A 13,220-nucleotide genomic window follows, 5' to 3' on the forward strand; every position below is an offset into this window, starting at 1 on the left:
AAAATATTCTTATATTATTGTAATAATATTAAATATATAAATAATATTGTTTTTTTAATAATAACTCAATAATATTATTTTATAAAATTAATAAAAATATAAATTTTATTAATAATTTACTAATATTTTAATATAATTGAATACATTATTATAATATTAAAAAAATATAATTGAATACATTATTAAAAATATTAATATATATATTTTAATAATTAATATTTTTATTAAAATAATATTAAAATATTAGATTAATATGAAATATATCAAATAACATTATTTTGAGTATTTATGATTTATAGTGAAAGGTTTAGAAAACAACTTACTGAAAATTAGATCATAAGTCATTTTCCATAAAATAAAAAATAAAATTATGTTGATTAATAAAATGTTTTCTATTGACCAACCTATTTTCCGCTAACCAAATACTAAAAAATGAGAACATGTTTTCTAAAAAATATTTTACGTGAAACAAACAAACTCTTAATTTCTGTTTTTACTTAATTTCTATTTTTGATAATCTAATTTTTATTTTTTTTCTAAATCACAAGTTTTAGTTTTATTTTAAAAATAATAAATAAAAGTTTATAAAAAATCAAATAATATAGGGAAAAAGACAAATATTTTTTTTTAAATGGGAAGAATATGAGATAGTATTTGTTTGAAAGCTCTGTCAATTGTTTCACAATAAACATTTATATTCCTATAAACATACACTATGTTTGAATCCAAAATTTTAAAAAGATAATAATATTTTTTTTATCTAATCGTACAATATAAATAAGTATTTAAATAGAGTAATAGAGCTAAATAGGTTTTGTAATGTTTGGCCTAAAATATTCCAAATGCCACGTCTTGGCCACGTGAGACATGAGAGAGTTTCCTCGTGGAACAGTTGGCTGCGAGTCGTTGTCTTCTATCTCCCCCATTATATTTTCTTTCTCGCCATGGCCCAGCTTCTATTCACCACAAATGGATGACTACACCCTTCCCATACCTCTCTTAACCACCGCCACTGCCACCACTACCAGCGGCGCTGCCAAAGAAGATGCTAAAAATAGGGTTCCCTCACCGAGTACTCCCGGTCCCGATGTCATTTGTCGTCTTCTCTTGGTAATCCTCATCGGAACAATCTCCGTATGGGCAAACCACGAAGCATCAAAAGGATTCAAGGTAACAATAATCAACAACTCTGCCTTCAAAGTCTCCCCGGCGGCGAGACGTTTCCATCTCTTTTACGTATCCAACGACGAAGCCACTCGAATCATCTTGAACACAAGCGCTTACCCCAATCATCCCCATCTAACAAAGAAGCCAGTTCACCACGTCGTTCTTCAGTTAGCTGCCGGCGAAGAAGACAAACCGTCGACGACCAAAGTCAGCGTTGCCAGAAGCAAAGGGAAAGAATCCGTTTACGTCATCAACTTAAGTCCAACGATAATGGAGTAGAGTAATGTCAAGTACAGTGTGGTATCAGCTATACAACGTGCCATGGCTTGTAATATGGGTGTGGGACGGCGAGTCCAGCGGTGGTGCTCCGCCTTGGCTCATCGATGGCATGGCGAAGTATATATGGATGAGGGCCGGATTCGGCCACCGCGAAGAGACAACACTGCATTTTGGATCGAATTTCATACCAGACAAGTTGTTTCCGAGTTATGTTGGAGATGGAAGATGAACAACACAAGTGGTACATGTGGTGGTGATGGGAAATGGGGAAAATCAGGCGGTGTTTGCAGGGAAGAAGAAAAGGATCTGAAGACTGTGGCAGAGGCTTTGGGTTATATTGAGCAGAGGAAGAAAGGCTTTGGGTTATATTCAGAACTAACTGTAATTTGGCTTAACTCAACAGAGATGAGCCATCTTCCAATCAAACTTTTTCGAAATTAATTTTAAGTCCACAACAGAGGATATTGTGTTTGAAAGCCAATTCAGATTTAATTACAATCAAGCTTAACCCAACGACGAGGAGCTTGCTTCCAATTAAAATATTCTAACTAGATTTCAACTCTACGACATATGATATCCAGCGTGAAGAACCACTTCATATGGCTTAAACTCGCAAAGGGGAGTCATTCGAAGAACACTTCACCTGACTTAAACCCACAAAGAAGTCCTCCGAAAAACATTTCACCCAGCTTAAACCCGCGAATGAGAGTCATCAAAAAGAACATTTCATATGGCTTAAACCCGCAAAGGGGAGTCATCCAAAGAATATTACACCTGACTTCACTCGCAAAGAAGAATCGTCCGAACTTCAGCTTGAATTCCTCGGACAGAGAAACCAATCATCTAAATTAACTTTAATGTTCATAGACACACTAACTAATAATTTAGTTGACTTTTACATGTTCAACTACTTTGGGACCAAGATGAACCAGAGGAAGATTTTCAAACTCATATAATTGAAGATGTAGATAAACCCCCTGAAATGGACTCAAAAATGCCAAATCATTCTTGAGGATGTGGAAGGGTACATCAACCGAAGATTAAAGGAAAACGATGACACCACGGAATGAAGCTATATTAATTGAACAAAAATTGTTTTTTTATCTTTGCTCTATTCGCATTACACACCAATGAGGAAAGAGGGGCATAAGCAATACCCGATTTTTGTCCCGTCTAGTTTTCTTTCCCAAAGCCCAGGCATTTTATTGAAGCTGATTTTAAAGCCCAAGACATAATCCGAGTTGCAACAAATTTTCAAGCAATTTCCAAATGTTTCTAGGGCATGATGTCTTCTTGAGATATGACTAGCTTTCATTTATCTTTCCAACACATTTTGAATGCCTCAATCGAACATCAGAAACTCAAGATATGCTAATTTTAGCGAAGATAACGCGTGTAAAAAATTAGATACGGGCCCAATACGAAAAATTTAATTTATTACAAGTTTACAACATTTTTTATTGAATATTTGTAGTTAAATCAACTTTATACATTCCATAATGTATTTAGAGTGATTTAGGTTTTATTTTATTAAGGTAGGATTTTTTCTTTTTAATTAGTGTATATAGGAGTAATGAAAATATGTTAGGTTTTTTTTTTGCATTTAGGGTTTTTGGGAGCTTATAAATAGGCACTCTTATTTTGTAATGGAGGAGGCATGGTAACTTGGAAATATATGAGCAATAAGAGAAAATCTTTGACTAAAGGTAATTCTTTTTTGTTTGTGTTCTTTTATTTCGTTCAAATTAAAATTTTTTTCCTCTTCTTTTTTCTTCAAAACATTTTTATTGGTGGAGAGAAAATCGAGGAACAAGGAAAAAGACTATCTTCATAAATTTCGTCATCCTTGAGATTTCTCAGTGAAAATCGATGGTCATTTTTTTATCATTATTTTATTTTCACTGTTTCGATCAACTACGATCTTGATTTTTTACTTAAAAATTTCATTGAATGAGAGAGAATCGAGGAATAAAGGAAAAAGGGCTTTTGGATAAATCTTATAGATTTAGCCCTCCTTGAAGTTTTTTCGATGAAAATCAATGGCAGATCTTGAATGAATTTCTTTACCCTTTATTTCATTTTGATCCAATTTTTTATATATATTCAATTAAATGAGCCAATGACTCGATCTAAATTCATATGAAATCCACATGTTTTCCCACGGGTAGGAGATTAATTATGATCATTGTTCCTATAACTTCATTTGAAAATTTATTTCAGTCATATTACCTACAATTATATTTTAATTTACTTCAAAATAACCTTTCAATTTTATTTTTAATTTATACTAATCAGTTTTTAAATTCACTTAATTTATATTTTACCTTTAATATTATGTTCATTATTATGTTTCAATTAGTTTCCATTTTAATTTAGGCATAATGCAACAAAATAACCTTAATGTTTGACAGTGGTGTTAAGTTTACCCGTATTATTTTTTGAAACATTTGACCCCTTAACGTTTCATTTTAGGTCAAAAAACACCCTCGTTGGATGAAAACCATTAGTAAACTAACAGTCAGCGCATGGAGATGACATGTCAAGCTTACATAACATCGCATGCTGATGTGGCAATGCCACATATGCAAAGGTGATGACATGGCATTTGCCACGTTAGTAAAAATATTTTTTTAAAAATAATTATATTAATTTTTAATAAATTTCAACCAATACAAAGATGGCATGTGTCATCTTTTCATTAGATTATATATTAAATTGTAAATTTTGCCTTCCAGTAAGAATTTACGCTTATTTTTTAAATATTATTATTGTTTTTAATATTTTTAGGGATAAATTGTAATATTGGCCAAAACCCACTGCTCAATTCCTTCCGTTACAAAGAAATTGCAATTTCATCACCAGCAGCCATCGCCGCTACCGCTAAGCTTAAATACCCACAAGCCTCCCCTATGCCTACTCACTCTCACTCCTCCTCAGCCACCTCTACAGTTCTCTCCTCAAAACTAACCCCTACTCAACTCTCATCTTCCTTCATCCTTTTTTTATTACCACCATCTCCACCTCTTCCTCCATCTTCCCCCGCCGCCGTGCCTCTTTCACCGTCAAAGTTGCCCGCGACAAATTCGAACGCAAAAATCCCCTATCAACATCGACACCATTGGTCATGTCGACCATGGTAAAACTACCTTGACCGCCTCTCTTACTATGGCCTTAGTTTCCATGGGTAACAACCCCCCCAAAAAGTACGACGAAATCGACGTTGCCCCCGAAGAGCGTGCCTGTGGTAAAGGGGTCAAATGTTAAAAAAAAATAATAAGGGTAAATTTGACACCACTATCAAACGTTAAGATTATTTTATTGCATTAAGCCTTTAATTTATTTGGTTCCATCGTTTTTACTTTTATTCTATCTTAATTTTTCTTTTTGTTTTTACTTTCATTGTGACTACTAATTTTGGTTTCTAATTAAAGCTTTCCCTTTTATAATGTGGTTTTTAATATTATTTTTATCTTTGTTTTGATTCCACATTTACATTTCCAATTCAAAATTTTCCATTTTTTAAGAGATTTTATTTACATGGCTCATGCCACTTTTTTTATTTGTTTTGATTGTTTTACTTTTATTCTTCTTTACTTTTTTATTGAACATATCAAGGAATCTCCTTTAATTTTAAACTAATACTTCTTTTTTTTAGCTTTAATTATTTGTATCAATGGTATTTCTTTTTATTTTGCGTTATATATCATGTCTTTAATTTTGTCTTTGATTCATTTTTTATTTTGGTACCTAGGACTCTTTTACTTAATGTTTGCAGATTAGATCATGTCGTAATCGTCTTTCGGTTGGGCCCCAGAATTGGGTTTCGACTTGAAAAATGTGGATTAGAGTCGCCACCGACCATTTTAAAATGAATTTAGGTGGGTCGGACACCATCTTACATGATCTTCATTTTTACCAGAAATATGTCGGGTTCGGGAGTCAGTTACGGTCAAGGAAGGATTAGCACTCTTGAACCGCCCTTTCGGTACCAATTAATTTTCCGGTTGTCTTAGTTGCGAAAATTCGAAATTTAAATTTAAATTTAAATTTAACAGACCCGATTCAAATTACTTACAATTGATTGATTTGAATACCCTTAAAAGATAAAAACGTTAGATTCGTAGCGGAGTATAAAATCGAATTAGGATAGCAAGTGTGCAAACGTGAGAATAATAAATAAAACAAGAAAAAATGGAAAATAGCAAAACACGTAAAAATAATAAAAAATAATAATAAAAATAAACAAAATGAATAAAATGTTAAAAAACAAAGACACAAATAAAGGGAAAAAATTAATGGAGTAAAAAAATAAAAAAAGGTAAAAGAAATAAAAGGAATAAAAATAATGTGTACATATAAAGTAGTATTTACTAAAACAAATAAAAATAAATATATAATACTAAGTAAAACAAATTAAAAATAAAGATACAATATTAAGAAAAAATAATAGAAAAAAAAAATAAAGTAAAATATAATATATAAATAAATAAAAATAAAATAGAATATTAAGAAAATATATATAAAAACGTAAATATAATATTAAGAAAAAATATATACATAGTAAATGGAGAAAAATTAATACATCTATATATATTATATATAATGATATAAGATATATATAATAAAATAATATAATATAAATAAAAAGAGGAATATAGTAAATAAATAAAAAAATATAATTAAAAATATATATATAGGGGACGGAATTAATATAAAAGTAAAATTAAAGGGTAAATTTTAAGGTAAATTAAAGATTAAGATTGACTTAGGGGGAATATTAAATACTTTAAAAAAATGAACATGCCTCGAGAGTAGATCTAGGTTCGAAACTTTGAAACCCCACCCCTTTTTGGTCATCGGCGCAACCCATGTTTTGGGTTATTCAAACCAAAGAAAAATAACATGCACATGCGAGAAATGAACGAATCAATGTAAAAAAAGATGCTACCTTTTATTTCATTTTCGAATAGTTTACAGTAGCTTTGCCTTTGTATTTTTTCGTGCTTTCCTCTGTATCTTGTATGTAAATCGTGTGTTACAAATGGGGAGGATTACATGTATTTATAGTGAAAAAACTAACTATTTTTAGAATCCTATTAACAATAGAATCCTAATGCAACTAGACTCCTTGCTCGGTTGTTGCACGTTTGTTGGTGTGGTTGTTGCTTTAAAAGATATGGTGGTGGAAGAGTCCTCCTAGGAGAGAAACTCTTGCTAGTTCTATCTTTTAAGAAAATGGGTGTCTACAGCTGCCCCTCTTTGTCCTTTTTCGTGGAACAAAAAATAGGAAAAGATAAAAAGACATAATTTTTTGTTCAGTGGAGTTGAAGAATAACTCCTTGTCGAATTGAATTGCAGATGGCTCCTCTGTCGCTAAGTCGAGTCCATCTTGAAATGATTTGAATCAGAATGCGGCTTCTCGTTGTAGTCCACTTTGGTCTTCTTCTCGGTTTAAAATCCTTGGCTAAAAATTCGACTGGAAAGTAATCTCTTGACTCCATAATGTGGTTGATATGCCCTCGAGCTGAATGAAACCGAACTCAAAAAGTCTTCGCTGACAGATAGCTTTTCTTGACTTAAGCTACGCTGACGGAAAAAGGCTTCTTGCTACTAAGGCAACGGCTAACCCAGACCTTCTCTCGGCTTGAAAAACCTCGATTGCAACCGGACAATAATGTGATTGAGGTGTCATCGAGCTGAATGGAATCGAACTCGATAATTTTATTGACAAATAACCCTTATTGCCTTGACCTATACTGTAAATGATGTGCCTTAGAGCTGAGCATAGTCGAACTCGAAGGTCTTTTGGTGACAGATAACCCTTCTAGCCTTGAGTTATGCTGTAAATGATGTGCCCTCGAAGCTGAGTGTAATCGAATTCGAGGGTTTGGTATTTCAAGAGAAACATTTTCAGGTTTTTTTTTTTCAAGGGAAACTGTCTCAAGAGAGACAAAATTTGTTTCAAGAGAAACTGTCTCAAGAGAGACAAAAACTTCCAAAAGAAACTGTCTCAAGGGAGACGAGATTTGTTTAACGTAAAACATATTCAAAGATTTTGTTTCAAAGGAAACTGTTTTCAAAGTTTATGCTTCAAGAGAAACTGTCTCAAGGGAGACAAAATTTGTTTCAAGGGAAACTATCTCATGAGTGACAAAATTCATTTCAAGGGAAATGTTTTCAATGTTTATGTTTCAAGAGAAACTGTCTCAAGGGAGACAAAATATTGTTTCAAGGGAACCTATCTCAAGAGAGACAAAATGCATCTCAGGGGAAATGTTTTCAATGTTTATGTTTCAAGAGAAACTATCTCAAGAGAGACAAAACTTAGTTCCAAAAGAAAATGTCTCAAGGGAGACGAAATTTGTGTCAAGGGAAACAAATTCAAAGATTTTGTTTCAAGAGAAACTATCTTAAGAGAGACATAATTCATTTCAAGGGAAATGTTTTCAATGTTTATGTTTCAAGTGAAACTATCTCAAGAGAGACAAAACTTAGTTCCAAAAGAAAATGTCTCAAGGGAGACAAAATTTGTTTCAAGGGAAACAGATTCAAAGATTTTGTTTCAAGAGAAACTATCTCAAAAGAGACAAAATTCATTTCAAGGGAAATGTTTTCAATGTTTATGTTTCAAGAGAAACTGTCTCAAGGGAGACAAAATTTAGTTCCAAAAGAAAATGTCTCAAGGGAGACAAAATTAATTTCAATGAAAACAGTTTTAAAAAATTTGTTTCAAGGGAAACTTGGAAACTGTCTCAAGAGAGACAATCGTGAGCATGATTCCATTCATCGTGAAGTTGAAACCATGGATGACCCCGTCGTTGTGAAGTTGAGCCTTGGAATTGGATATCCTTCGTCGTGAAGTTAAAATCCAAGTAAGTTGTATTGTTCCGAGTCCAATATCCTCCGCCGTGAAGTTAAAATTGGCTCTGGAACTAAGAAATTGTTTGTTGACAGCCAGCCGCCCCTTTTATGTGAAGTTGAGCTTGTGCTGTCTCGAGTCTAATATCCTTCGTTGTGAAGTTGAAATTGGCTCCAAAATTGGGAAATTGTTTGTTGACAACCAGCCGTTCCTTCGTTGTGAAGTTGAACCTGTGTTGTCTCGAGTCCAATATCATTCGCTGTGAAGTTGAAATTGGCTCTGAAATTGGGAAATTGTTTGTTGACAACCAACCGTCCCTTCGTCGTGGAGTTGAACTTGTGTTGTCTCAAGTGGCACGATATCCTCCGTCGTGGAGTTGAAATAGCAGGTGGCCCTTTCGTAGTGAAGTTGAGCCTTGACTTGGATATCCTTCGTTGTGAAGTTGAAATCCAAGTATTGTATGTTGTGGGTAGACACGATTCCCTTCGCCATGAAGTCGAAACCGTGGATGACCCCTTTATTGTGAAGTTTGGCTTTGAGCTAGATATCTTTCGTCGTGAAGTTGAAATCTACTCTCGAGCGAATTGTGTCGCTTTGAGTTCAATATCCTTCGCCGTGAAGTTGAAATTGACTCTGACTGAAACTGGAAAGTTGTTTTGTTGTCAGACAGTCGCCCCTTCGCTGTGAGGTAGAGCAACCACCATGTGCTTTTGAATCGAGCATCCTTCATCTTGAAGTTGAAACTTGACTCTAAAAGCTGCAAAAACTTATGTATACAAAAAATGATAAATGCAATTCTCTTAAGTATGTCTAAGATGCATGTAACATGAATTAGTTCTGTTTTATCCCCTGGATAGAGTCTCGTGCTTTGTGTGCTTGTTCCTGCATATGGAGGAAATGCCTTCAAAAGGTTTGATAATTTGCATCAGGATGTTGAATTCCCAAAGATACCCCAATATTCGATGTTGAATCTAAAAAAATGCCCCAACATTTGATGTTGAATCTTCAAAGATGCCCTCATTGTTCCTGATTTCTTGCTTCAGTATTGATTCTAAGCATGAGTTTTGTGTTTGAGAGCCACATGTCATTTACCAAGATCCACTCTAGATAGATTGTCTTGTTTTGAAAAAAATTGTTTTTCTCTCTTTTTATTTTCAAAGTTCTGAAAATATCAAAAAAGAGTTTCGAAAAATGTTTAACCAAAAGTTTTGAAAATATTTCCCCTTTCACGGTTTTACAATTGAGACAAATCATAAAACTAGAGTTCATTGTATATCAAAGAATTAATTACATTGTAAATCCTTTAATAAATTATAGCCGTTTGACACGTGCCAAGATCAAATCTATTTTTGGGAAATGGTTAAGTAAGGAAAGGATAAAAATGTCTCAGGTTATTGTGTTTGGTCAAAGGTTTGGAATTTTTGTTTATTTGATGCTCAAAGGTTTGATGGGGTATTTTGCATGCTCCTCTATTGGAAGTGTTCTCCGATTCCTAGCTTTCATAGTCAAGCTCGGATTGTGCGATGCCTTATCAAGGAATTCGTGAGATTGCCTCAGTTGCCTAATTTTTGTATTCGAGCCGCCTTTTCATGTTTTCAACTCGAATCCTCCTTTGGTTTCAAGACGTCATTCGTAATTTACGTCTTGAACCCCCTTTTATTATTTTTCTCTATCATGCATTAATTACACTATTTTTTGCAAATAAAGATTAATCTTGAGAACTTCATGTATGATTAGAAGGGACTTTTAAGGCACGTAATGTAGGCCACGGTTCATGGTTATGAAAGAAAATGATAAATATGCCCAAACAAGTGTTTCAGGGTATTGAACCAAGGATCAATTCATTCTGATGTCTTCAATCATATCTTGCTCAATTTGAATCTGCTCGTATGTCTCTCTCTCTTGATGCTCTATGATCTTCGAGTGAAGTGATTCAATGATTCGAAAATGATTGTGCTTGATCAATCTCATTTGATGCTCTATGATCTTTGAGTGAAGTGATTCAGTGATTCAAAAATGATTGTGCTTGATCAATCTCATAGTTTGAATCTTGATGCGTCGTTTGAATCAAGAGAATCTTTGCATATGCATATTGTCTTCTTTTTTCTTCAATTTTCCTTTGTTTTTTTTATTTTCTCTTTGCTTTTTTCTCCTTTTTCTTTTTGTTCTGATTGAATCTTTGCACTTGGTATTTGGTTCACCTCTCGGTACCTCATCTGAATCAATGTCTTCACTCATGCGAGCAGATTTTCTCCACCTTGCCCCCCAGTGTGGAGGGTGATCCTTGGTTAGGGTTGAATCAGAAGAAAAAATACTATAGGCTCAAAAGGGGACACAAGGGATATACATTTTCTCCTGTTATGAAGGGGTAAAGAAAGAAAGCCGTTCATCATTTCATATATGGAAGCTTTCACAGAAGAGGTATCCCCAGGGGGATAAATTTTCAGGATTATTTTTATTCACATGAAAACAGTGTAATTAATGCATGGTAGAATTATTTCGAGTGAATTCTTCTTTCTGCTTCTTGCCGCCAACATGTCTCAATGTTCATGCTCCCAACGAGATGCCCCAAGTTGTGTCTTAGAAGAAGGCTCATGAAAAAACTCAATGCCTTGGGTTTTAATGGCATAAAAATGTCAATTTTGAGTCTAAAAAGACAATGGTGTGATTTTATTTGAATCAAAGAAAGGTATGGGTGTATCAAAAGATAAAGACAATGTTCAAAAGTTTCAAAGGGAGGTAATGTCAAAATTTGGTCTTTTTGGTAATGACCATGAGTTATTTTGGGTAAAGAATTAAGGTATTTTATTTTGGGGTTTGAGACAGGATAAGAAAGGTCTAATCTTGCTATATGTCAAAAATCTATAATTCTTGAAGAATTAAAAGAATCCTTAATTCATTTAATATTCGAAGAACTAAAGATTAAAATTTGTTCAATTGCTCCACCTTAAAAAGTAGCATAAATTCAATTGTTTAAAAGATTAAGCAAACATGAAAGATCAAAGACATGTTCAAACAAAGCAATCCTCTAAGTGCAAATGATATATGCAATGCCCCATTCTTCGACTGTCCATGCCCCTGAAGCCATCAGGTTTTGGATCTTTCGCTTCAGTGCCTTATAGTTCTTAGAGGAATATTTTGGGGTTCCTATGTGGTAACTACAAACAGCTTCAACATCGTAGCCCTTAGGAGATGGGGACTCTTTTCTCAGATCATCCTGGCAGGTTTAGTCCTACAATCAACTGATCAAGCTCCCACTATACTGATTTCAATTTTTTCTTTAATTGTTAAAATATTACTTCCATGTGGTGTTATGTGGTTAAGACCACTTCATCGAATCCTCCATGAAGAAATTTCATGTTTATGAAAATGCTTAAAAATGAAATGTAGATTGCAAAATGTAAAAATGCATGAAATGTTTGAGGCATTGATCCAAAAACATGTCTGTTATTATAAATAATCTTTATTGGGACAAAAGTGTTTTATCTTTTAAGAGACAATAAACATATTTAAAGGTACATCCGGACTAAATCCTCTAGACCCAGAACAGGTTTACTAGTCATTTGTCTTCGTCTTTCGTCCGTTGAATAACCTGTTGAACCGCTCCGACCTCTCTGGATGAACCGTGAAAATGTTTAGTTGTTTTTTGTACTGGTTCCCAAAAGTATCGAATGACAGCATCTTTGGCTTTCATCCTTTGCTGAATCGGAAACTCCATTGAAATCCTCCATCAAAGGGATTATCCGAAGTTCATTTGCTTGTTTCTTGAATTTGTCGACAATGACTTGCCATCTTGTTCTTGTTGTCTTTGAATGGATTCTCGAGGTTAGAAATCTTTTTCTCATCTTTCCCCTACCACCTTTGTCAACCCATTTTTGAAAAGTTAACTTTTGATGTATTTGATTGTGGGCACCATGTCTTCTTGATCGGGTGTGACACATAGTTGCCTTGCAGATTGTCCTCCTTTTCTTTCTGAGTCTTTTCTGACCATAGTCGGACCCCTGCATTCTTATCTCTTGGATTACAACCCTTTTGTCCATTAATGCAAATTATTTATGGTTAACGAACACGTTTATTGGTGGATCAACACCTCTTTTGAATGATACAGATGATTGAAATAAAAATAAAAGAGAGAAAAAATGAAAAGAGTTAGTAAGGTAAATATAATAATCAAAATAATCATGAAAATAAAAGTCATACCCTACATGATATCTACCCGACATGCTTATTATTCCTACCCGGACATGATCTCTATCCCGCAAGTTGATTTTGAACAAGTCCTAACCGCATAAATTTCTAGTTTACATGCTTTGAACATAAAGTAAAGCATGAAACAAAACAACCTAGGGTTTGGAATTAGGTTTTGGGGGTGGGCTCTAATTCTCCATAGCCTCTCGGTTTAGGTTCTAAAAAATGGCACCCAAGTTCTCCTTGCCGGTGCCCCCTTGGGCTTACCAGACCCTTAGTCCTAAGCTCATTACAAGCTCGTGTGGACTAAGTTAAACCCGAGAGGAAATATTCCCTTATGCCCATATGGAGAATAAATTGACACGAAGGCATAAGGTTTATGAATCCCGAAGGTTACTTGCTAGGCCCATATGGAGAATAAATTCCCACGAAGGCGTCGCTTTCGCCCCCCACTTAAAAGGGTTCAGAGCTCGGGTATAGAGCCTAAGATGAAAATTTTGAAAAATCTGAAATCATTAAAAAACGTCAGTACAACTGTTTATTTGAAAAATAATCAAAGATAAACAATTAGAATCGAATAAATAAATTAAAATTTAAACTTGTAATTTTCGCTAAAAAGACAACCGGAAATTAATTTCGGTCTGACTCACTTACCTGTCCTCAGCGGAGTCGCCAGGCTGTCGTAACCGTCTTTCGGTTGGGCCCCAGAATTGGGCTTCGACTTGAA

At 34.1% G+C, this 13,220-nt stretch overlaps 1 protein-coding gene across 1 annotated transcript; it reads left to right on the plus strand.

Moving 5' to 3' along the window:
* Positions 1-867: 867 nt before the first annotated feature.
* On the plus strand, positions 868-1,446 carry LOC120195679. The gene has a single exon (XM_039197624.1). It carries the CDS (start codon positions 868-870, stop codon positions 1,444-1,446), a length of 579 nt encoding a protein of 192 aa, XP_039053555.1.
* Positions 1,447-13,220: the final 11,774 nt, after the last annotated feature.

The sequence above is a fragment of the Hibiscus syriacus genome, unplaced genomic scaffold, assembly GCF_006381635.1.
Source record: "Hibiscus syriacus cultivar Baekdansim isolate YM2019G1 unplaced genomic scaffold, ASM638163v2 tig00117017_pilon, whole genome shotgun sequence".
Lineage (NCBI taxonomy): Eukaryota > Viridiplantae > Streptophyta > Magnoliopsida > Malvales > Malvaceae > Hibiscus > Hibiscus syriacus.